The sequence below is a fragment of the Eutrigla gurnardus genome, assembly GCF_963514095.1.
Source record: "Eutrigla gurnardus genome assembly, chromosome: 2".
NCBI lineage: Eukaryota > Metazoa > Chordata > Actinopteri > Perciformes > Triglidae > Eutrigla > Eutrigla gurnardus.
Genome location: NC_139916.1, coordinates 29,681,955 through 29,708,581, shown reverse-complemented (window position 1 = coordinate 29,708,581; position 26,627 = coordinate 29,681,955). Strand labels below are relative to the sequence as shown.

Here is a 26,627-nt window from a genome sequence, read left to right as displayed (position 1 = left end):
AGGCAGAGTTGATAAGAGAAACTTGATACCTACAGCTAGATAGACGTGATACTCTTTCCCCCAAATCATGTTAAGATTAAGATCATAAAGTCCAGCATATGAACATTTCTTAAAGAGGACCCGGGTAACGAAGATGCAACGGTTCTTATTTCCAGGTGATCAGATGGTTATACACTAAAGAAAATATACTTAATATTAAATCTAATCTCCAGCCAATAAATATTACACACTGGATCTTGCTGGAATAATGTGTTTGTTAATAATCAGTATGATCCTTTTGGGAAACACTTCTAAGCTTAAAGACAAACAGGCCGACATGTTTGAACAGAAGCCCAGAAGGAACAAACTAAACTTGCTCTTGATGATGCCAGATCTTACACACTGGACCTTTAAGTGATGCTGGATATACAATGAGTGAAACACGTTACTTTACAAAATAAGAAAATCAAATTAAATGAACATACAAATTAATTCAAATGCAGATACAGCCAATGCAATAGTCTGGCGGCTCTGATTCCGATTTTTTCTTTTTCAAAACTATTGATAGTCAGCTTCAGACTGTTTTCACCACCATCTGTTAAAACATGTTCACCATCTCTAGGTCAGCACGAACATGATACATTATCCTTTTTACGATGTTATTGTCATCTTTAGTGGTTCTCTGCATACAAATATCATTCAAATGATTAGGAGATGAACAATATCATTTTTGTTTAAATAATTGCTTTGATTAAAATACATCTTGGCATTAGTGGTTTTAATAATGGTAAATACGCTGCGTAGAGCTACTGTTGGATGGTAAACAGCTCATAATTGTTTTATATCCTTGTGAACTCATCCCCATCACACAACTGGATGGATTCAAGCTTCTCACCAAGAAGTACATTTGACAAGATTACATTTGAACGCATCATGAACACGTTCTAATTGATCTTCCCCCCTTAACTCCTTTTAAACTAGTAGAGCTTAAATACATCATAATGTAACCTCCGTTAATGTTAGCAGTTAGCTGTTAGCGTCGTTATAAGTAGGACTGTTCGACTGGAAGAGACTTCTCTGTCAATCTGTGACTCTGAGCAGCATGATGGGAATGAATTACGATATCATAAGAGTCTGATTAAGTTTGTTGGTTTTTCGTCACTCAAGCTGAAGAGTTTATGCACGACGATGATGAAGATCAGCTGAAAACCAGCTGGATTCAGAATTCAGTACTTTATATCTTGGACTCTTCAGAACTGCTTTGGGAAAATGTATTGAGGGTCGTTAGAAGACATCTACTTTATTATGGGGAAATGAGGCCGAGGCGTTTATTGGAGTCAAGACAAACTCTACGGTCAGCGAGCCGGTGGACATTTCTACTCTTCATCGCGGCACAGAAAGAAGAAAATCAAATCCAATCAGGAGCTAATGTCTTGTATCAGTAAAATACACAACAACAGAAGTAGGCTGTGGCTCTAAAATAGCTTTACAATTTCCTGCCTGATTAGACTTCTCCATGAAACTGGTTTGCATGCAGACAAGAAACCGCTCCAATCATCCACACTGCAGGTCGGGTGGACCAACATACTTGGACTCAGTCCACAAATAATCAGGCTGATTCAGAGTTTTTTTAAAAGGGGGTTTGTAGCACACGAGCAAAGCCATGTGCTGCTGTGGACTTATCTGAAACACCTCAAAAGATCTATGCTAGATAGATTTCACATTCAGTTCAGTTTCTTCCCAAGGTTAAACATTAATATCTAAATGTTGGGTAAGTGGATCAGAAATCGACTTTCCCCTTTACAATTTGATTTATTGGCGGTTATCAAGTAACGACAAAGTTTTCACGCTTATTCCTCATGTATATTGAGAAAAACGTGTGAAAGCTGAACCCATCATGGTTTTTTACCATGATGGGTTGAGCCCTGCCATCTGAAACGTCTGTTTGACGGCAAGATAAAGCGATGAAAATATTCTATAAAGAGCGAACACTTTGAGACACGGAGCCGAAGCTGTTGTACTTGTATCCATCTCTGCTCTCACCGAAACCACCATACTCCATTTAAAAAAACAGCTTTTTTAACCCTGCAGATCACAGAAGTTGCTGGCCTTAATCAGATTAGTTTGTTTGTGTTTTGTTGTGATTTTTATTAGTTTGAACTCACCAAAGTCACACAAAGTGAGTCGGGTTGCTTTATATATAGTGTACCCTGGAAGTGATGTTGATTTTTTTTAATGTTTCCATAGCTGAACCTTACTTTGCTCCCATGCTGGGCCTCCTGTATGTTTCTGTACTGTAGCTAAAGCACTGACGATGGAGAAGCACCTCTGAGGGCTGCACAATTAATCACATATTAATCGCACTCACAATTTTTGTTTCCCAACAATTAAATGAACTTGATCAACTGCAATGATGGATATCAAATCAAACACTGTGAGAACGTTTCCTGAATGTTACAGCAGCAGTAGAAGAGTTATGAATATTAAGATATATTACTTACTCAGCGTGGTGACGCCTGCCCATCTTCAAACAAGGATCCTGTGTCTTTTACCATCCTTTGTGGGTGTCACGCATATCTATAACCAGTGTGTTTATGATTAAGTTATTTACTAAAGCATATTTTTCATTGAACTACAACTTTCAGTTTGCTCACTCAAAGTGAAATATAACAAATTGATGCATTTAAGTTTAACAAGGTGCTTACAAAATGATGTCTTTAGGCTGAATATTCTTGCATTTCTACTTTATATATATTATATTTACATAAATCATAGTGATCATTATTTTGTCCCCGCCTCATACAACCCCACTAAATATTGTAAACTTTCTTAAGGTCGACTTTCCTTGACATCTCTTTTACCTCCCTTTAAATGATATTGTGCTGCCCTGGTGTGTGTGTGTGTGTGTGTGTGTGTGTGTGTGTGTGTGTGGTCTTTGAGGGAGGGTGTCCTCCATCAGCAGATGTCTACACACACAAACAACAGACCCTTGAGCGGTCGTGCTCCTTTATGGAGCGTGAAGGTGAGAGAGAGATGCATTGTGGGGAAGGACAGACAGAGTTTGTGTCCCACAGTTTTATTGTTGTGAGGAGCCGTTTTGACCTTTTGCTGCTGCTGTCTTCAAGTGTCCTTCAACAGCCTCAACTTCCGAGCAGAGACCGGAGACAGGAGGACAGATGGCAGCTGCTTCACACGACTAGAAAGGGCTGTGAGGCAGTAAACCGCCGGTTAAAGTGATGGTTCGGAGTGAAATGCACCCTAGGTAATTTCCACCATGACATCCAGCCAAACACCCCCTCAGAAGGCATTTTTAGTGATGGTCAGCATTGGTCAAGATAGGGCTAATCAGCCGAATGCCTTAGTACTAGCGCTATGGTACAGAGGGTATATCTCGTAAATTACCTCACTAATGCATGGAATGTTACCAAACTTCTGCAGTAGTACACATAGGGTCCGTACTCACAAAAAGAGGCATTTTAAAGTTTGTAAGTACAGCAGGAGTTTATTTAAAAGAACACTTGCCTGATAGCTTCTATCCTCGGCTGCTATGCTACCGCAGCGTAGATGCCACTTCCGTGTTTACCCAGCCGATGTCGTGACGCGAGTTTCACACAAGAGTATGAAAAGGTTTCGCAGAATTTTTATTGTATTATCAGGTCAACACATTTTTATAAATGCTTGTATTATCAGGTTAACAAGTGTTGACAAGTGTTGACCTGATAATAAAAGCATTTATAAAAATTCAGCTAAACTTTTCATACTCTCGCGTGAAACTCGCGTCACGGCATCGGCTGGGTAAACACGGAAGTAGCGTGTACGCTGCGGTAGCATAGCAGCCGAGGATAGAAGCTATCAGGCAAGTGTTCTTTTAAATAAACTCCTGGTGTACTTACAAACTTTAAAATGCCTCGTTTTGTGCGTACAGACCCTATGTGTACTACTGCAGAAGTTTGGTAACATTCCATGCATTATAATCGGCTGATTAGCCCTATCTTGACCAATGTTGGCCATCGCTAAAAATGCTTCCGAGGGGGTATTTGGCTGGATGTCATGGTGGAAATGACCTAGGGTGCATTTTACTCCGAACCATCACTTTAAACAGCAGCTTCGTGTCACAGTGATTTCATAAAACATACAAATGCTTTTATGTCTGTTAGTTTACTTGTATTATTTTCTGGGGATGTCATGCTGGGACAGATCTGAGATTCGTGAGAGACAGTATATGGGATATTTGTTATTGTTATTGTTGCATTATTCATTAAAAAGGCAACTTGTCCCAGTGAGAATAAAACGGTTCTAAATTGGTTCGGTTGCCAAAAAGGATCAGGACTACAACACTTTACCAAACTGTGAAGGTCAGCTGGGAGTTTTCTCTCTCCTCCACCTCACTCAGTTACGTCTCCACACATCACACTCAGATTTTCAGAAGGCTTTTACACCATCAATCAAAAAAACAGAATGCATGGAGTGCTACTTGGGTGTAGAAAAAGGTGTCCCTCTGGTGCTCTTCAGTTTGGGATCCAAGTAGAACTTTGAAGAAAAAAATCTGAGGCACTCAAGAAGGTAAATGATAAAAAGCCTTTATTGGTACATGGCTAATCTAATAAAAACATGCCAACGCGTTTCAGCCTAAAAGGCCTTCATCAGGGCAAGGGCAAAGTGTTTGTCACCATCTTTATATTATTTCTTGAGGCCTTTTATTCCTAAATTAATTTCACACACACACACACACACACACACACACACACACACACACTCACACACTAGGGCCGTCAACAAAACAACAACAGAATTCCAATATGGAAAATTATATTTGTGGGAAAAAAGCAGCAAAAGCAACATCAAAAACAAGCGTATGATGTCAGAGACGTCGTCCACAGAGAGACATAGTGTCCTCACAGCAATCGTTACGTCACGTCAAGTAAACAAACAGAAGGTTTTTGCTGCTGAATAGCTGACCTTGAGAGAAACTGTTTCCCTGCAACAAAATAAAAAATACAGCAGCCCGTTTGTTACTCTTTCAATCAGAGCCCAAATATGTCAAAAGTAGCCGTCTCCTTGAACCGGTCTGCGTCCAACCTTGCTGTTGAACCAAATGATTGTAGATAACTCTGAGAGAAAACTCTGGTGGTCTCCCCTTACGTCCTTCAGCCTTCCCTTCATCCAGAGAATAGTCTACCTTTGGCAACATCTTTCCTCCTGATCACCAGTTATCACAATGTTTTTTGGAAGGATCTGATGCAGTTTGAGCAAAAAAAAAAGGGAAATGTCATTATTTGGAATTTTTCAAATCTATTGAGGACCCGTTTGAATTTGCCATTTTTCATGTTATGATGTATTTTCAAATTCCTGATGTTACCTATGCTGGAAATGCAGCATTCCAACTATCAAAATCCTGACATTTTACACTTGAAACCAAAAGGAAATCATGAATATCCTGCAAAGTCATTTTCATGTTTTATGTACTTTTCTTTCACTAAGTGCAAACAGTCAAATTTCCTGACACATCATGCTGGATTGAAAAAGACTTGCAACTAAAGATTGAGAGAATTAGGGTCCTTTTCTCATAAACTTCCATTCAGTCAGAGACGAGTCGCCCCCGGTGGCCATTAGAAAGAATGCAGATTAATGGCATTTTAGCTTCAGCTTCGCTTTTCAGAACCAGAGGTTGCCGCTTGGATTTGGATGCCGCTGAATGAATCCAAATCCCCCGTAGAGTTATGGGAGTTGTCATGTCATGTAAGTAACCTTGTTCTTCTCTTTCCTTCACAGGTCCAGACTGAACGGCTCCTCCTCACGTGAGATCAGCTGAACAGGTTTTGATCCCATCTGCTCCTGAACCTGATCTGTTTGTGGTTCTGTTGAAATCCAGCTGGATCCACATGATGGAGCGCTTGCTGTGTCTGCTGGTTCTAGGCTCAGCAGCCCTGAAGGAGGCTGCCGGTAAGGTCACACAAACACACACACACATTTATGTCCATGTGTGTTTTTAGACTCAATGCAGAATGAGTGTTGGTGTTGATGATTACATCAGAGCTAGGTTTAGCTTGAACCCATGGGAGTGGGCTTGGGCCGGTTTAAACATCTTCAAACCGGTCTACCGATACCGACCTTTCCCACCTTTTTCCCACCCTCCCGAGTGATACATTTGTTTTTTTGAAGATTGCGCCGTAATCACGGAAAGGAGAGTCAAAAATATGCCTCATACATTTATAAATAACGCTTTGTGGCGTAACGCAGCAACTGCGTCTCTTTTTACAAAACATCACGGCTTTTCTTTTCTTCTCGTCTCTTTTTACAAAACATCACGGCTTTGTGGAACGAGAGAGACGCAGGCCGTGCGACATATTCAATGAGCATCGGAACTACGATTAGCCCGTGGCTTCAAAACAACTGAAGGGTGAACTTTTGCTCTTGTCGCATATTTACACAACTCTTCATCAGCAGGAGAAGTTGCTGCATCATATACGTGTTGCTGCGTACACCGGCGGCCTCGTTCCAACAACTTTTTGGCTTTTTATCTTCTTCAGATCAACGTTATCAGCTCGTTAAATGCTCCGGTGATGCGTCGCCTAGCAACACATCTTTAAAACGTCGACATAAATAAACACAAGGTACGATGGGCATCTCCCCCTCCCACCTCCACTGAAACGTGATCTCTGTCTTCCGGCCTCGCTCAGCAGCGGGTCGGCGGCTTTTCACCGGCCAACTCGACACTCGCTGATCTGTTTACATAAACACAATATTATGTTAATCACTCAACATTATTGCTGCTTATGACTAATAAAAGACACGTTGATTTAGTGCCGTGACGCCGTCGGCACAGGTCACGGATGTTTTTAATTTTCCAGAACGTGTCATAAGGATAAATGCCGGTTCCACCGGTTTGTGCATAAATTAAACTGGTTTAGCCCGTACACCGAACCGGACCGGTGAAACCGGATATCAGTCCAACCCTAGTTGGGAGTAGTTTGAATTTGAGTTTGGGATTTAGTTTGGGAATGAAATGGCTCGTCTACATTCCATGATTCTTTTGCAACTGTGATCACTTTACCTCCTTCGTCAACAGAGCTCTTTGCCAGGTTGTTTCCACAGTCAACGTTGACATGACTCCGGTTGTTCCCCGTTCCACCATTTTAGCTCTCTGGACTTGGCTACTGTTAACTTTTTTGTTGAGTTGCCTCTTATATGGTCTCTGGCAAACAGTGATGCAGCAAAAAGGGCAAAACGAGTTTGCAGTGTTGGTCGAGACTACAGACCCTGTGCTTTAGAATTATGTGTTTTCACAGTTTTCTACTTCAACAGCTAGACCACAAATCGAGACTTTCCTGACATGGAAAATGATCTTTTAAATGGAAAAACATCATATGTGTTATTCATGATGCAATTCAAACATGATCAAAATTCGGTGCTTTGGCATCCAGTGCTATTTCCATATGTCTCCTAGCTTACAGAACTATCAAAAAGTTTTAGTGGCTACGAAGCATCTAATAAATATATAAAGAATAGTGTGAGAGAGAGAGAGAGAGTTAAACATGTGGGTGAGGCTCATTTCGGGGCCTCAAGGGCCAGATTAAAATTTCATGATTGTTGTTTCTAACAGCGGGGGAGAGGATTCAATTCTCTCCGAGGAGACTCTGTTCTCCACCCAACCTTGACATTGAATGAATGCACCGCTGTGATGAATGCTGCAGGTAGATGTGGATCATGTGGCGCTCATGTTGGAAGTAATGAGCTCTGCCAGTGTGCTGAAATGTGCAGTCGGTTCCCTGAACACTCGTACTTGGATGCAGTTAAACAAACTTCAGAAGTAATTCTTCAGAATGCAGCTAAAGCTACATTATTGATTAACGGTGTGAGTCACAAGAGGCCCTATGATGCCATTTTATCTTCTGTCACGATCTTGTTGTGATTTTAAACATTTGGGAAAAATGCTGAGTATCACCATAACATATATTACAATTTATTATCTAACAATCCATCTATCTTACAACCAGCTTCCTGTCAATCTCACTTTACCCATGACCACACCAGGAAAAACAATCAGCGGCATCTAGTGGACAGATGAAGCAAGTGTTACCATAAGGTTTAATTATTATTTGCAATATTAATAATTTAAAATAGAAGATTGATACAATATTGTCACATACAAGGCTGTATCCTAAAATTGAGGTGACATAGCAGGGCTCCAGAGTGCGACCATTTTGGTCGCATATGCGACCAAAATTTTTATGAGTGCGACTGAAAAAATGTTTAGGTCGCACTGGTGCACCTAACGCTGCTCGGGTGGAAAAAAAAATCATAAGCGCAGCATCTCTTTATGTTCTCCTGACGGTATCGTGGTCTAAACCAATAAGAGACAGAGCTCGGGCGGGTCCTTGCCTCTGATTGGCTGTGGTCCTTTTCACTGCTGTAAATTGTGTCAGTTCGAAAATGCGAGCGAGCAGAGCAGGTACTCTGAGCGCTTCGACGCTGAGCGCTTCGATTTTCTTTGAAAATGAAGAGAGGCAGAAAGCCTCGCCCCGAGACTAATTAAAAAGCCCAAAAATATGCCTTCAGACAGGACTGGTTGAAGCAATTTCCCTGGCTGATGTACGATGAAGAAAGGGACTCAATGCACTGCATTTATTGTCGGGAGTGCGGTCAGAATTTGGCCGGTAATAGTGCGTTTGTGGAAGAGTCAACAACATTTCGCATCGAGACGTTGAAAAAGCGCAATATGTCCAAAAAGCATACTACATGCCGTGATAAGTGTGTTAATAAAGTGGCCCCTCATCCAGCTGCATTTCAGCGTCAGGCTGTATCAATCACGTCCGCTGAGGAATCTGAATCTGAAATTGTATAGTAGCCTATTCCTAATATTATTATTAAAAATGAATAGCCTAAGTAAAAATATAATTAGGCTAGGCTAAGATCACATAAACAGTTTTCCATTTGCAATCTATAGACTAGTGACCTGTATGATCTTTTTATTCTTGAGGAATTTATGCTGCCACAAAGCAAGCATTTACTGCGCTTGGGCATCAGTGTGCAGATTGGCTGGAGAAAACGGGTGCTCTGGGTGCTGATGGTGCTGCAGTTAACCTAGGCCATAAGGGGGTATCATTATGTAAAAAGGTGACTTTTTGGCGTTAAAGGCGACGCGATGAAAAATGTGGGTGCACCTAAATTTTGTGCTGGTGCACCTAAAAAAAAAAGTTAGGCGCACCAGTGCAACCAATGCAAAAAGTTAGTCTGGAGCCCTGCATAGTGTCCAGGTAAAAAAAATCAGCATGAACACATCGCTCTTTTAGAGCTACAGCCGTCTTGGCCACCAGGTGGCAGTAAGCTGTAAACACTGACATATTGTCACCTGAACGAGTTGGCAAATGGATTGACAGAGCAACATTAGCACAACATGTAAAATAAGTCATAGTTATCACATATTAAACAAAATATTTAAATTTGACTGTATGACCTTATTCTGGTACAAAGGCATAGGTTTGCATATGGATGCTCTCCCTACCAATATTTTGGGTGAACAATTATGTCCCTGCCAGGTTATTTTCTTGTTTATTTATTCAACAAAATAATAGTCAATACATTTAAAAGCCACAGAGATGTAACATAAATAACACACAGGTAGCGTTAGCTGCAGATTACATAGCTAGTTTACATGGTTACAAGTAACGGCCCGGAGAAAATAATTGGATGTGCTTTTCACAGTCCTGCCCCGCCACAGAGGACTTTTTTTTTTAACTTTGTTATGTACTTTCTCCACTTTTTAGATTTCTTCAAATGTAGTTCTTTGAATCTCGTGGAGAGGGTGATTCTTTCCATTAAATGTTTGTTCATGAATGACATCATATCAATCTTCTATAGTGGTTTGAGCTATTTCTTTGTATTTGCTTTTCCAGCAGCTCTACTCAATGCTCCAAATATGTATTTTCTTTTCATTTGATTTAAAATGTGATTTCTGGATATTGAATATAGAACCCCAAACTAGAGTTTGTCCCAATTAGAAGTAATTTCCCCCCCAAATCCAGTCACTCATGTAATATGAGTCTTGACTTTTGGACAGGACCAGAATGTGATAGTGACTGGCTTCCTGTGGATGTAGAGACTCTAACAAATAAAGATACAGTGTTTTCCTCTGTGCTGAAGGGCATTGTGGGAGTCATCTCTCGTGGTTAGGAACTTGGTGGGACTGACATCATTAGACCACAATGCATTGGGTCACAATAATTGTTGTGAGCAGTGTGTGAGGAGATTTCCAGATTTACTCTCAGCCTTCCCTCCACACTTGATGCCCTGTTCAGCCACTAAGATCTGTGATTGTGTCTCTTATATTCTCACAATATCAGAAGTTGAAATGAAGTTGATTTAAAGATGTGTAATATATCAGTCCAAAACTTTGTAAACTATACAAATGTCTGGTTTATTTTTACACCGTCCCATCACTTTGCTTTTCCAACTGCGGATCAAACAAGGACAGTGTACGCTCTGGGTGGAGTATTTGCAGCTGGTGCAGTGCTCCTGCTGAGTGGATGTATTGCGTAATGAATCTGTAGTCTCCCCACTGTGTCTGTGGGCAGTTCACTCCTGTTATCATCCAGCTTCAAAGAGAGACTGCAGACTGACGACACTCTTAAGGTGCTCACCTTCCATTAGACCTGCATTTCAAGACAGACTAGATGAAATAGGATTATTTCACACTGGGTCATAAAGCTTTAATTCAATTCAATTTGATCTTTTGGCAATTTGGCCATTGTCTTGTTTTTTTGTGAACTGAAGTGAAAGGGTGAGCTGACCCACCAGAATGTCATGCGCTTGTGTACTTTGACTCAATAAAATCTATTATGTGGCCAATTGTATCACTGGTACAGAGGATGTAATGTCTCAAATATCCATCCATCCATCCATCCATCCATCCATCCATCGTCTACCGCTTATCCAGTATTCAGGGTCGCGGGGGGCTGGAGCCGATCCCAGCTGTCATTGAGCGAAGGCAGGGTACACCTGGACAGGTAACCAGTCTATCACAGGGCTGACATGTAGAGACAGACAGGTAACCAGTCTATCACAGGGCTGACATGTAGAGACAGACAGGTAACCAGTCTATCACAGGGCTGACATGTAGAGACAGACAGGTAACCAGTCTATCAAAGGGCTGACATGTAGAGACAGACAGGTAACCAGTCCATCACAGGGCCGACATGTAGATACAGACAACCATTCACGCTCACATTCACACCTACGGGCAATTTAGAGTCTTCAATTAACCTATCCCCATCCTGCATGTCTTTGGACTGTGGGAGGAAGCAGAGAACCCGGAGAGAACCCACACTTACACGGGGAGAACATGCAAACTCCACACAGAAGGAACCCAGGGCAGAACAGGGAATCAAACCCGGACCCTCTTGCTGTGAGGCGACAGTGCTACCCACTACACCACCGTGCAGCCCTGTCTCAAATATGTTATTTTCTTTTTAAGGACACAGCATCTAGGGTGATCCATGAGCAGAAATGGAATATAATATTAATTCACGAGGATTCGCAGGTCCTCTTCATGGAGTCCACCATGTTTCCACAGTCGAACAGGACTGATCTGAATGCTGCTTCACGTTTCAGAAGCCTTAGTCGAGACGCGGCGTTCCTCCACAGTCTATGTTCATGACCCATAATTCCATTTTAAACCATCACATAGTATTTTTTGTTAAAATTAACACCAACTTCAATGTTGTTATTGTTGTTGTAATGCATTTACCCTCCTTTTATTCAAAGCTCATCAATGGTGTGTTAGTGTGGTGTACTCCTGTGCCTTTTTAAATATTTAAAACTCTTGTGTGTAAGATTCAATGTCAGAAGTCGTTAAGACGGTCAGGGATTGTGATGCTGTTGATAATGTTGTTCCCAGGTGGAGACGTGTGTGTATCGGGTCACGACAGCGGGCCGGTGTTTGAAGAGCAGCCAAACGGTGTGATCTACCCAGAAGGCCTGAGTGAAGGCAAGGTGACCCTCAGCTGTCAGGCCAGAGCCAGTCCAGCTGCATCCTACAGGTGGGGAACACATGCAGACACTCTCGCCTCTGACATTTAGGGAGAAATAATGGAAGGTTTTGTGCGAGAAAAGAGGAGACATTGTCCTGGCAACTGAGCTATTTTCATTCATCATCATTGGTTGAATGACCCTAATGATGAGGAGATGCAGCAGGTGCTGACCACAGATATCTGCGTGAGTGGAGAACGGACATGGAGTCGCAGCGGGAAAGCGGGTCGGGGCTTCATTTTATCTTTATTTATTTTCACGGCTCCAGTGGCGGTCCGGTTGAATGACAGCATCGGGCGACTTGTGAAAGGACATCCCTGGCTGACTCCTCCCACATCACATCATCTGGAACTTTGTCATTGCCGGTTATGTTTACCATGCCTGTGCCCGGCTCTTTGTCTTGCAGATGGCTTGTGAATGGCACCGAGGTCCCGCTGGGCTTCGACCTGCGCTACACCCTGGTGGCTGGCAACCTGGTGATCAGCAGCCCCGAGTCAGTTCGAGACACCGGCTCTTATCAGTGTCTGGCCATCAACCGCTGTGGCACCATCATCAGCCGAGCTGCTAACCTGAAATTTGGCTGTGAGTGACCCGTTGTCATGGAGACAGATATAGAAGGATTTTACTTTACACTAATGTGCTTCAGTCACTGTGAACTGTGTACTATTGCTGCTTCTGTTTACAATCTGTCCCCCCCCATTTTCTCTTTTCCTACTTTACGCCTACTTTGCACTTTCCTCCAGACCTCCATGACTTCCCTCCAGACAGCAGAAGTCCCCAGACAGCATATGAAGGCATAGGAGCTTTCCTGGCCTGTCAGCCCCCAGTTCATTACCCAGGTATTCACTCTACGTCAGGCTTACTAAAACTAATACTAGTATACACTAGTTATTTAGCATTTTAAGTCAGGTAGAAGAGGAGACAATCCATTAAGCAGCATAGAAAATTAGAAAAGGAATTGTGGAGGAAATTGCATTCTGGATGCTGTAAAGCTGACGCTACACTGACACGCCGGTTTAAGAAAGTGAAGAAGTAAAAAATAGTAAAAAAAAAAGTAGAGTCTAATCAGCATGAATGTGATTAGAAAGTTGAATAATTCCAATAGTTGTATTTTTTTTAAAGCTAACGCGACTGTATTCCTTGCATTTATGAGTGAGAAGCTGAAGTAGTAGTGGTAGATAATAGGTGGAGATGTTTTTATTTACATAAATGTCCTTCAACAGTTGATTAATAGCAATACTGTATACAAGATGTGTGAAGCTTACAGTTTGAGGCAGTAAGCTGTATGAAGGTGGAGTGGGTGCTTGAAATGTGTGTCAAGATTGAGCATTCGTCCATTCATTTGAATGAGAAAAATGTGTGTGCTTGTATGTATGGATATTGAAAGCTGAGCACCGGCAGGGTGGTACGTTCTGTCTAAATGGCGAATGTGACTCCTCTGCAGCTCTGTCCTACCGCTGGTTGATCAACGAGTTCCCCAACTTCATCAAGAAGGACGACGGCCGCTGGTTCGTGTCCCAGGTAACGGGGAACCTGTACGTGGCCAAAGCAGAGCCCAACGACACGGCTAACTACTTCTGCTTCACCACCATCAACATGGACATCAGCACCAAAAGCACCTTCAGCAAGGCCAACCTGCTCACTGTGCTGCCCGATGGTAGGGAGGCTTCGTCCGCCGCATGACGCTCCACCAGGGAGCTCTGCAGAAGCGGTGTGGAACTGATGAATGCATATTGACAAACAGGACGGAGGGATATCTGGAGTTTCACCCCCAGGTTTGGGTTAGGTGTGAACATTATGTGGGACGAAACAAGCAGCTGAGCCCGCCCTTTTCTAGAAACAACCAAAGGAAAGGCTGCTCTTCATAGTCCGTGACAGTGAAGGCAGTGAAGCTTTAATTTTGTAATCATAATAAGATGATGTTGTAATGAATGAAGATGAAGCCTAGGCTATTTAAATCCAATACACCTTTTGTCAAATTCGGCAAACATCTCCTGCTGTTGTCATTCCGTCCACAGCCGCGGCTCCGTCAACACGTTTATTAGACTGAGCCACTAGGGTTGTAACCAATGTCACTTTATTTTCACATTCAAAGCTTCTTCTGAGGTTTTAGAATGAAGCTTCGGGGTTCATCATCTGGGGAACCAGATTTGCTCACTAGATTTCATTTCATTTTGAGATGAAGAAGATTATTCTTTGAGTAAGTGGAGAACACGTCCAGGGCACGAGAACGGATCAGGTGATCATCGAAATCCGTAGTAATCTTCCTCTAGGCCAGAGATCTTCACCAGGGGGTCCGGGACCCCTAGGGGGTCTGCAGAGTTACAGCAGGGCGGTCTCTAAAATTATTTGACACTTTTTTCTTCCAAAATTTAAAATGTCCAAAAATACAAATGAACATGAATACAACATGTGAAATTGTGATGTAGAAATGCCAATATAGAATTACAACATGTTCTATGAATATATCAATCTGTCAATTATTATTTTAATGGCTTAGCATTGTTTACATACATCATTACAAAGTATTGTTATACATGGCCCTATAGACTGCACTACATATCACTACAATTTGATATGATATGTCTGGTTGAAGACCTCTGATCTAGGGATCATGAATATCCACCAATCTCCACTCTCCTGCCAGTCATTGTAATAGAATGTTGCTCCAGACTGAAACACAGGCCAACCTCACTAACAGGGCTCCTTTCACTATTGTACTGTGTGTATGTGTGTGTGATATTTAGATGTATGTTAACATTAAGAAGTGCAACTGTTATTACAGCGAATCCCAGGAAGTCAGCTCCGAACATCAAAGTGCGTTTCCCAGCAGAGACCTACGCTCTGGCGGGACACACCGCTCAGCTGGAGTGCTTCGCCTACGGAAAGTAAGACTCCAACCCTGAAATCACTGCACACTGTGTCTGCTAGCTATGTTGGTGTGAGAGACGGCGTATTGTCCAGCTTTACACTTGACAATAAAGGATGAAAAACACTAAGATAAGTTGATCGTGGTGAATTCTTCAACATCAGAATAATCAGAAATATTGTCTCGAGTGACTTGAAAAAGCTCTCTAGCTTCCTGTCATGGTTGAGAAGTGAAAAATAGAGTAAGTATAATCTTAACATGGCATTTTTAAAATTTTCATATCGTCCCATCCCAAGTCTTAATGTTCCCTGCCAGACGTCTTTCATTCCTCATCCCCATCTGGTCCCTGCTGTTTCATGTCAAACGTTTTGTCTCGTAGTCCTGTCCCAAAGCTGCGGTGGAGGAAGGTGGACGGTCTGATGCCGTCCAAGGCGGGCTCCAGCGCCGAGGGTCCCGCCCTCACCCTGCCAGAACTCTCCTTTGACGACGAGGGTGTTTACGAATGTGAAGCCTACAACTCAGAAGGGAGCGACACGTACCAAGGGCGCATCAGCGTGCAAGGTAGGAAAACATCCTGACCCAACAGCTGCTTTCCACGTTAATCTGACGTCAGTTAAACGCGTCAGTCTCACATGTGAATAAGGATGTGGCTGCGGTCAAAAGTAAAAAAACTTTAACTCCTGTTCCTTGACCTCGGGGGAAAACGTCACGGGGTTAAGGAAGGTTAGAAGGAGAACTCAAAAGGATTCAGGAAAGAGCTCAGAGAATCCGACCAGACTTTCACTAAGCTACATCATTATAATGCTGCTGATGATTGACAGCTGATGATCAACACCGTTGATTAATGTGCGTCTGCGCTGGAGAAACTACAATAATGGACTACAAAAAGCACATCGTCCACTTCTCCCCATGTTGTTGGTTTTATAAACAGCTGGTTCACTGACCGACTTCAGGTCCAGCAGCTCCTCCTTCCTGTTTGTAACATTTGTTAAATATGCAAATAGGCATATCATGTGTTTGCATGAATGAACAAGGTGTGCAGCACTTTAGATGTTTGGAATTGTGGGTCGGCGTGATCTCCTTTCCTTTCATATAGGAAGGTCCGTTGCATCCTATGCTAAAGGAGCTCTGAAAGGAAGCATTGGATTTCCTTTCCTTTGCATTTAGATAATCTGAACGGCTCTTATCATGGCGGCCACTTGTTTACTTCCGGGTCACTTCTTCAGTTAGGAACCTTCCTAAGCAAAAAAGACTATTCCACCGCAGCCCGTGTTCACACTGCACCGTTCCGTTGAGAGGCCGGTGCCAGATGAGGGAAGGCGTGGTTCATGGGGGAGATGCCTTTGCGGACGCAGCCAGCAGCCATTGAAATCACTTCACGCTAGCCGGCTAATTCAGACTACTTCCAGCTTCTTTATTATTACAGTGCAAAAGCCAGAAGAGCGCTGCTACATGTTTTAGTAATCAGTCCCTGTATATAAACACAGCAACGTACTAAAGAATCAGCCTGTTCCCAATGATTCACCTTTCCTCCAGGTTTTGTTTATATCGGCTTTTTACATGTGCTTTCCCGGGTCGTACCAATACAGCGATTTTATTGGCCAGCATCAGAGTAGTTTATTTGCATATATTTGCATGACACAATCTGATTGGCTGACAGATCCGTCAGCGCCTGAAAAACGGAACTTTTCTCAGCTTTAAAAAAAAAAAATTCACGCAAGCGATGCAGCGGAGCCGACCCACATTCAGTTTGGCATAATGTGACGCAAACCCATGCAAAGTCAATGAGGACTAGTGCAGTGTGATCACGGCACACTCATGCTCATGTCAAAGTCAGTCACTTTCAACACGGCACACGTTTGAGTTGAATGGCATCAGATCTGTGTCGAGGCAGCAGCAGCAGCACAAGGTAACGCACGCATTAAATCAGTTTAATGGAGGATGACACGCTCTGAAAGAGATCAATCTTCTCATATCAGATTGGTCTATAAAAAATGATTTTCCTCGCAGTGCAAAAAACCTCTTAACATAATCAACTGGCCAGCAGTCCTCAAATGTAGTTCCATTGTTCCTTCATGCCCACTGCGTGGATGAATAAATGAGTATCCAGCAGAATGTTTTAACGTGCAGCATGTGGGCAGAATTAAACTGAGCTGTCCTTGTGCTCTGATGGATATTATGAGGCAGGCAGCAGAACTGGCAGTTCAAGTTCAATAATTAAAGCGATGTGAAAATGCATCGGTTGTTTTCCCTCCGTTTGTCCTTCACACTCATCGTGGTCCTTGAGGCTTCAAAGATGATGCTTTTTAAAACCCAGCAGCGATGCAGCCGGGGAGAGAACAGAAACCTCCTCTTCCTCGCTGTCGTAGCATTTTTCCACTCAGCCTTTTCACTGTTGCTGCCGTGCCTGAATGAAGCGTGAGGAACATCAATGTAAAAGCTTCCTCTGTCATTGCTTTAAAGGGCCATAGTCAGTGTGTTCCCTGCAGTAGATGGAGGTTAATGGAGACCGACATTAGTACCAGCATCGGAGCAAAGACGCCTCAAAGTATATCTAGAACATATCCACTGCTTTACTTCACCAGGTGACGACAGTTGATGGGAACCCAAACTGGTTTCTACGCTCTTGCCAAAGCCACCAGACTCCACTGAAGAAAACAGTAATTTAACTTTGTTTGTGTGACTTTGGTGAGTCTGAACGAACAAAAGTCACACAATCACACAAACAAATGAAGCAACTTTGTTCTGCAAGGTAAAAATGTGATTTCCCTTCAATGGAGTCTTGGTGAGAGCATAGATAGATAACACGGTTTTAGTTCAGAAATTGTTTTCTGACAGCGAGATGAAGCTGTGGGAATATTCTAAATGTAGTTTACACTTGTGATTGATTGTGACTGAATGTTTGAGGTGTTTATAATAGGTTTTGTTGCCTCCGTCTACAGCAGAACATTGCTTTGCTCTGGTAATACCATCTACTGTTGGTACCTCCTGTAGTTAACTCATACAAGCACACTTCAAAACAAACGGTCCCTTCAAAGTGACAATCCTTAAGATTTCAGTCCTGATTGATTTAGAATTTTAATTTAAGTGAAAACAATGTACATAGAGTTTGCCAGCCTGGGGTCAGAATTGTGCACATAGTTCCAGTTTTGGAATACAATGAAGAAAAACTGGAATACAGAGACCCACTTCTGTAATAATGTGAATACTGTATATAAATGTTGCAATACTTTCATCAGTGGGCCATTGGTTCAAACACCATTATGTCCTTCAGCAATAGATAGTGAATAAATGTGTTTAAATTAACAAGCAACTAAATGTATTCCAAGTCAAAGGTGCAAAACATCTCATTGTAATTCACCTTTAGTTCATTTCGTTAAAGGCATCATATGTGGTCACATTGTCAGTTGCAGTGTAAAACAGTTAAAGAGTTATTTTCTGGTTGTTTCAAAGTCCACACTACGGTGGCCCCAGGGGGCAAATGACAACAACAAATCACCACCACACAACAGCATTGGTGACACTGAAACGGAAAGGGTTAGTACATATTGGACACCGATTGTCGTGCTTATTGGTTGCACTAATGTCATTTATCATGTTTCCGTTGAAGTTGCACTCCGTAAGATATGAGATGCGTTGCTTCTAGCGGCCTCTCTGGTGGTAGTTGGAACTGCAGGCAAGCATTTGGGACTAATCTCCCTCACCCAACAGTGTCGACCGGCTCTCATCTGTGTGATGCCTTCAAATGCTCCACACTGAAAGGAGTTTTTAAATATTAAAAAATATTTTTAGCTCAATAAACAGAATCTGTCGGCAAGTTATTTTGTCGTTCACCAGCGAGCCTGTTTGTTAATACTTTGGATCGCATACTGAAACGTTTATTACGTGATATTGCATGCAGGTGAATGTTCGTCTTGTTTTCCACTTCTAAGGCAACAGAGCAACGGCCGTAAAGCACGGGAATGTGTTACCGTTTACCGTTTAAGTTTTTCCATAGCTGGTTGGACGACATAATTCAGTTTGTACCTGATGGCAACATTTAACAAACTCAGCCCTACTGTAGATCAAACACCACCACACACACTTAGGCCATCAGTCTACACGTTGTTTTTAGGAAGTTGCTGCATATTATACCTTTCATGCATTTCTATTCCCTGCATGTCATTGACAGATTTCCGTTCTTTGTCTCTCCAGCCCAGCCGGAGTGGTTGCAGGTGATGAGCGACTCCGAGGTGGAGATCAGCTCAGAGCTTCTGTGGAGTTGTATTGCTGCCGGTAAACCAAGACCCTCCGTACGCTGGCTACGCAACGGACAGCCACTCAGCACGCAGGTAGCACAGAACACTCAGGGTGCTCATGTGCAGGGTTCTTCCATTCCCAATCCCCAAATACTCTATTCAATTAGGGATTATATTTAACCCATAAAAAGGTCCCATTTTCTGTAATTTTCTGTAAAACTAGATGGGCTACATGGAGGGAAACCACCTTCTACTAAACCTTTCATTAAAGTGGAGGGAGGACAGATAGTTTCCCCTGCTGTGAAGGATTGGTACCAATAGTTTAATCATCCTTTTGCGCAATAAAATCAAAGTAAATCATTTAGATGGAAATCATCACTAAGATTAAACAGACCTCAGATCATCTTTGGGTTAAATCTGTCATCTGGATCATTGTGTAAATATTTTGTAAAAGCAGCCACTCAACCCAACAATATCACCGTAATATTGATATAGAGGTATGTGTTCCAAACTATTGTGATGTGATGTTCAACATATGACTCAGTGTGTGGATATGTTTGTATTAATGAGAGTTGTGAAAGCATTCGGGAACAAAAGGGACTTCATTTAACTAGTTAACATAGAGACCTTTTCACAGGAGTAAGGAAATATCATAGAGCAAACATAAATTATTATTATTATTATTATTATTTTTATTATTATTTTTTTTTAATATATATATTTTTTATATTTCTTTTATTATTATACACACTTATGTACAATGTACTTTGTTTCACAGTTCACTCATCCTGCTTACTTTCCTTTTTCTACATTTTCTAACCCCCCAGGACCGGGTAGAGGTGAACGGGGCTCGTCTTAAGATCAGTAACCTGGCCCTGGAGGATTCTGGGATGTACCAGTGTGTGGCTGAGAACAAACATGGCACAATCTACTCCAGTGCTGAGCTCAGAGTCCAAGGTAGAAGCCGAGAGTCCCGTCGTCAGTTTCCCTTGTTGGAAGCACCATTCAACATACTTTTAATTTACATATTTCTCATTTCTTAATGGAAATATCATATTATACCTCATTAACTGTTGAACATTTAGACATACAGGTAAAATACACAAAGGGCCCTGTTTAAAAGGTCTGATAGCATGGTCCATTTAGGGCGTCTCCAGTTCTACTTTTGCTGGTTCAATAGGCCAAGGGGTTGCAGTTAGTCTCTTAATTAATCATAGGTGTGTAATCATTTGGGTGTAATATTAATGAATTGGTATCATCAGGGCGACCGTGGCTGAGAGGTAGAGTGAGTCCTCCTCCAATCGGAAGACTGGTGGTTTGAATTCTGGCTCCTCCATGGGAGGTTTCCTTTGTACCAAGCAGCTAAATACTAGTAGTGAGACGTGACTATTGAGCATGCACACATCGCATTGTTGATGGAGAAACAATACACGGTGCAGGTCTCACGTGTGTCAGCACATCTTGCCATCTTAGTCTAGAGGAAAATACTGCAGGGCTGACTTCAGAACAGGTTTTCATTGGTCAATGGAACAACTGCTTTTTGCTGATTCAAGATAGCAGTGAGCAAACAATGCACCTGACCACACCTCATTGTAAGAGCAACATGTCCATGGGTGCACAGATGGGCCCCCGTACATCTGCTGCCTACACAACATCCACACCATGGGGGCTGATCTGAAAGCAGGAATGATAGTCTGGGTGTAATATAGAGCCCAGCGGGTTCTGGTGAAATGTTCCGTGCGTTGATGTCAGTTTAACCTTAACACAATGTAATCCTGTGCCACACTCTCATCCATTAACCTGTGCTGTGGTCCTGTCCTCCCAGTTCAGGCTCCAGACTTCAGGTTGAACCCAGTAAGGAGACTGATCCCAGCAGCCAGAGGGGGGCAGGTGATGATTGAGTGTCGGCCCCGTGCCGCCCCGAAGCCCAGCCTGTTCTGGAGCCGTGGCACCGAGCTGCTCACCAACAGCAGCAGGTAATACCGAGCCCAGCTGATGTTCCCGCAAACCATGGGGCTTCGTGCTCTGACACCTCGTTAAAACACTGCTGCTCATTTTTGCAATATTTATATCTGTCCTGTGAGTATTCGCCAGAGGGAGACTTGTGCTGTGATTTCAGAGTTCAGGTACTTCTTGTATTGGAAAACAATAAATAACACACTATAGAGGATGTACATGAAATAGAGAAACTATGAGGCTCAGCATAACACAAATGAGCATGATATGCAGATATGCATGCAGGGCAGGAAGTTATGGATGGTTATGTATTGTGGATGCAGAGAGCTGTATGGTCTATCACAGTGTTTCCCAACTTTTAATGGGGACCCACTTTTTAAAAATGACAAACCATCATGTCCCAATTCACAATAAATTTTGAGAAGATGAATATATGAGGGGAGGAGCGGAAAAGAAGGCCAGACATCAGAGCAGCAGTGTAGAGCCAGAATATGTTCACGACTAAAGAGGGAGTTGAGCGGTTGTTGTGGTTGTTTTAATACATTGTTCTAGTCCAGCTCAGGTGGGACCCTGAAAGTGTAAGTTATTATGTTTCTTATGATTGCCAACACATACAGCGGGTGATGTACCAGTGATTATACATGACGAGAACGTTTCTGAGGGAATTACACATGTATGGCTCTTTTACGTCTCAGTCACTCCTATAACAGTCGTTGCTACATTCTCATGTTGTGTGTTTCTAAGGAAGTGCGCGCTGCACCAGACTCCTTTTTAAAAAATGGCCTTTTATATGCTTGATTGCTTGTCAGCAAACGGTCCTCATATTTTCTTTTTAAATTGAGGAACCTGTGAATTCCTCATTGGTTTAAATGGTCGCAAACCTTTTCACTATGTCAGTTGCTTAACATCCTTTTCAGAGTTAATGCACTCTTAATCGTGAAGATCACATCAGATGAATTCAAGAGGCTCAGTTACTCATTTGGTTTTAATCATCATCTAATGGACTAGCGCTCCTTTAGTCGTTCAGTGCTGAAGCAGCAGAGTGGCTGTTAACCGTCAGTCATTTAAAGCTACATGTGCGATCGATAGCTGTTTACACCAGTGTCAATTTGTAGTGAGACGAAAAGTTATTTCCACAGTTAAGTTATGAGTGGGTGTGAGATATGTCTGCCAGATAGGCAGACAGTGCAGGATACTGTTCTGATTACTCACCGAAGGCTGCTGAGATGATGGTGATGATCCAACACCATCAGATGCGCTCTGAGCCATTTATCTGGCAGTGAAGCTGAGGAGAGTGACACACTCTAATTAACACTGTGAAAGGGCTGTGTGTGCGCGGCTGGAGCGAAGCCTGCAAGCTATAGTTCAGGTACACAAACCATGTTGTACTACAGTATTTATGTTTAATCAACCAACTCTCTGGAAAGGATAGCACCTCATTGAGTGTTTTGAAACGGCTGTCACTCGTAAAATCTCCCAATCTGTGACTGTGAAGACCAGCAGAGCTTTCAATTCCTTCTTATCGTCTGCACGCAGGTCTCTCTGAGAAACATGATCTTGATCTCAGTGATTGATCAAAGTTTATATATGATTCACATCATTTTTGTACTCATCAAACCTCTAGCCCTGCATGGAAGCATCTGCACCTGTTAATGATTCTACGTGTATTTATACAGCTTGTTATTTGTCAAAACCTTTCAGATACAACTATTTATGCAAAACGATTTGCATTGGTCAAAAATTATGCTCTTGACATTGTCAATCTGTGTTTGTTGATCCAAGGAAATGATTAAACTCACTACTTATTAATTATTATGGGTGGGGGGAAATCCATGTAGCATAATATTGTGATATATTTGTGTGGCAATATGGTATCGATACACAGACGCCTAGTATCACTCTTTTATTATATAAACTATATTAAACTATTAATATTGCAAATAAAAGTTCAAACTTTTGGTAATAATTACTTCTTCAGTCCACTAGATGGTGCTGAGTTTATTCTGGTTTGGTCATGGGTAAAGTCTGCAGGATTGGCAGCAAGTTGGTTAAAGCAAATATGGCGTGTTGGTCACTCTGTCTGCTTCACTGACAACTTTATCTTATTAAATAAAACAAAACGGTCGAATTTGCAGTTAAAAACTGTAATAATTTGCAATATCTGTTATGGCAATAGAAGGCCGATGTGTGCCACGATGTAGGTAGTTCACTTATAGTTCTTTGAAGGTGTTAACCGTTTTATCGCTGCTGTTGGGGAATATATTATTAATGGTCGGCTTCATTATAGGCCAATATCCCAGCTATTTAGTTACCTGACACCTGGTTGGCTAAGGCGATCCTACCTTAGCGAGTGTTCAGTGGTAATTAAGCCCGCATCCAGGAGAGACGAGTGCTATGTGGACTCTTCTTCTTCCTGGCGGGATTAGCAAGAGAACCGTTAACGTGGCCTACACTCTTGGGACCTGTGTGCGTATGTGACCAGACGTTAGTGTTGTGTGTGACTTGTCTCCTCAGAGTCACAGTAACTCCAGACGGTATCTTGTGGATCCACAACATCAGCAGGGCAGATGAAGGCAAATACACCTGCTTTGCTGAAAACTACCTGGGCAAAGCCAACAGCACGGGACACCTGTCCGTCAGAGGTACACACACACACACACACACACACACACACACACACACACACACACACACACAGATGCGCGCGCACAGCATACAGTGTCAGCAGCCTTGTGGTCTTAAAAAATAAAACAGTCTAAAAAGTTGTGTTGGAACGTTAGAGTGAGCTGTGACGGTTCCACTCAGGCTTCCTTATTTTGAGCAATATCTTAATTTTCTTGCACGGATGAACTTTTTTTTTGTTATTTTGCAGGTATAAATATAATCTTATCTTTTTCCCTTAATTGAATTAAAAAAAAAACACATGATAAAAACACATAAAACATTTTGGAATCCCAAATAATTCAACAAAAAGCAACTCATGCAGCATTTGCTTATTATATTAAGATGTCAGTAGTGGCGAATATGGAAGCTAAATAAGAAATCGTAGCATACATTTTTCAGTATGATTAAGGCCATTTTTACATCTACCGTTGCCATTGCAACCAACCGTTACTATTGCAACTGTTACCATTGCAACTATTGCCATTGCAACCAACAGTTACGATTGCAACCGTTGTCATTGCAACTATTGTCATTGCAACCGTTATAACGGGCCACTTCTGTATACAGTAAACTTATGGACCATTCTGTATTTATGGAATGGACCACTGGAGGAGAATGGGGGGGGGCAACATTTCAAAGTGCTTTAACCTGCTCCGGAGCAGGTTATGTTCCTGATAAGAGATTAACGTGGAGGAAAGCACCGTGGAGAAAATGGTCTCAGCATTTGTAAAAGATCCCGTGGAGCTCTGTGTGCGGATAAAAAATTGAAAAAAGCTTGGTGCGCGGATCGTGAGCTCTTAGGAGAGCTAGTGTTCAGAGACCGATGTTTTATATGAGAGATCCAGTGCAGTGGAATTAGCATGCTAGCAAGTTAATTCGCTAACTAGTGGACAGCTGGCTCATTAGCTAACTTCCTGATTCTGTCATTCTTTAATGCTACACTGGTTACAGGAAATTAGTCTGGTGAGCTGCGACAACAATGTTGACGGGTGTTGTCACCACAACAACTAACAACAATCACTGTTATCTTTTGCACTCGTCACATGAACTCACTTCAACCGTTGGACTGCCGTTTTATTTCTTTGGTGAAGAACCTTGGCAGAGAAGACTGTTTGCCCCCAGCCCTGTTTCCTATTACATCCTAAAATGTCTGCTGTGAAAAAGGTCTATCGATGGGTCTGAAAATTTGTCTTATTATTGTACCGTTATTTGGACAATTGACTTTGTCTTTATTCAAGGATTCTCTTCTTGGTTCTCACTGAGCCAGGAACACTCACAATTTGATGAATTTATTCAGATGCCACTAAGATCACACTGGCTCCTTCCAATGCCGACATCAACCAAGGGGAGAATGTGACGCTGCAGTGTCACGCCTCCCACGACCCGACCATGGACCTGACCTTCACCTGGGCCCTCAATGGGGTCCTGCTGGACCTGGAGGAGTCTGCTGGTCCGTACCACCGCGTGGAAGGGGTGAGTCCTGTGAACGATGCTACCGTTGCTTTGTGTTTGTTAAAACGTTGTGTGGGAAGAGGGGTAATCATTGATAGTTGCAGCTCTCATCAGTTCCACTCAGGCTTGAAAACATCAAACAAACAAAGAACCACGGTGGACCATTAACAGAGTCCACCTGAGCTTCCAGGTTGTTAGAGTTAGTAATTCTCTGCCAAACACTCGCTGCTTCTTTGATCAAAAGTTTTCATTATGGCGTCACTGATGAGGATCAACGTTCTGCTCTTTTGTGATGTTTATGTTTCCATTGGCCTTTTACTCTTTCCACCAAACTCCTTAAGCAGTGACAACTTCTCTAAACCGTCTGGCTCGGAGGAAATAGTTCCAGTGTTTCTAGCAGCAGGATGCTTGTGGCTGAGTCAGATTAAACTACCATGTGTGTTCATGGTGAAGGAACATGTCAGCCGGTACAACAGTGTTGCTTATTGGAAGCAGGAAGAAGATATATCAGGCTTTGGTGGTTAGTTTGGGAGCTTGTTTATTAACATAACTCAAGAACAAATTCTGATAATTTCAAACAAATGTCCAATGGGATAACATGACGAAGTGATGACATCGTTGTAAACCGACCGGTTGGTGGGGCAAACAACCGCAAACAACCACAAGGTGGTAATTCAAATCTCTAACAGTGAGGCTGTAATGACAACACCACTACGTGCTGGATATTTTCCAACTATAATTAGCTCATTTCAGGACGGCGAGTTGAACATTTCATGGTACCTGAGCACAGGCTGGCAGGAATACACTCCTATATTGGATTAACTATCCATTTCATGTCCCTGTTCCTATGTGTCTCAATGACTAATGAATGTTGATGTGATGAGATGCTGCTATTAACTACTTGTAGGTCCAACTGAAAATGAGCTCCTGTGATCTGGTCGGTTTGCTGCAGCTCTGCTCCACTGTATTCACTATCCGCTATACTGCAGACTGTGACAGTGTTTAACTCTTTAATCTGTCTGTGCCCTTGCAGAAGGAAAACATCGGTGATCTGTTGACTGTAAATGCTCAGCTGAGTCAGGCAGGGATCTACACCTGCACGGCTCAGACTGTGGTGGACAGCGCTTCAGCTTCAGCCAAACTGGTGGTTCGCGGTAAGATGCCTCAGAGCTGTCTTTTACTTTACTATTACAGAGACACGAGAAGAAGATAAACACAGATTCCACATGTACAGAAATGATCATATTTGTTCAATCATTTTGCTCCTTAGAATTATGTATGATCAGTTTTGCAAAAAAAACCGCCCAGAATATAGGCCGATGATAATTTTACGTTTTTGTGACATTTACAAAGTAGTTAGAGTAATTTTAATTAATTTGCGGATACCTTGGTGTCTTAATATGGCATTTTGGATTCTTGAGTGGTCAAAATGGTAACATTTA

At 42.3% G+C, this 26,627-nt stretch overlaps 1 protein-coding gene across 1 annotated transcript in view; it reads left to right on the top strand.

Annotated features, from left to right (window-relative positions):
- Window positions 1-5,767: 5,767 nt before the first annotated feature.
- cntn2 (contactin 2) overlaps window positions 5,768-26,627 on the top strand; it is a 35,978-nt gene continuing 15,118 nt past the window's right edge. The window contains exons 1-13 of the mRNA XM_084025502.1: window positions 5,768-5,922; window positions 11,876-12,017; window positions 12,413-12,588; window positions 12,750-12,845; window positions 13,451-13,663; window positions 14,792-14,894; window positions 15,255-15,436; window positions 19,070-19,206; window positions 19,941-20,070; window positions 20,939-21,089; window positions 23,584-23,711; window positions 25,031-25,206; window positions 26,219-26,339. Coding sequence (XP_083881628.1) covers window positions 5,862-5,922; window positions 11,876-12,017; window positions 12,413-12,588; window positions 12,750-12,845; window positions 13,451-13,663; window positions 14,792-14,894; window positions 15,255-15,436; window positions 19,070-19,206; window positions 19,941-20,070; window positions 20,939-21,089; window positions 23,584-23,711; window positions 25,031-25,206; window positions 26,219-26,339 — 1,816 coding nt within the window. The 5' untranslated portion in view covers window positions 5,768-5,861. The remainder of the gene's footprint in view (window positions 5,923-11,875; window positions 12,018-12,412; window positions 12,589-12,749; window positions 12,846-13,450; window positions 13,664-14,791; window positions 14,895-15,254; window positions 15,437-19,069; window positions 19,207-19,940; window positions 20,071-20,938; window positions 21,090-23,583; window positions 23,712-25,030; window positions 25,207-26,218; window positions 26,340-26,627) is intronic.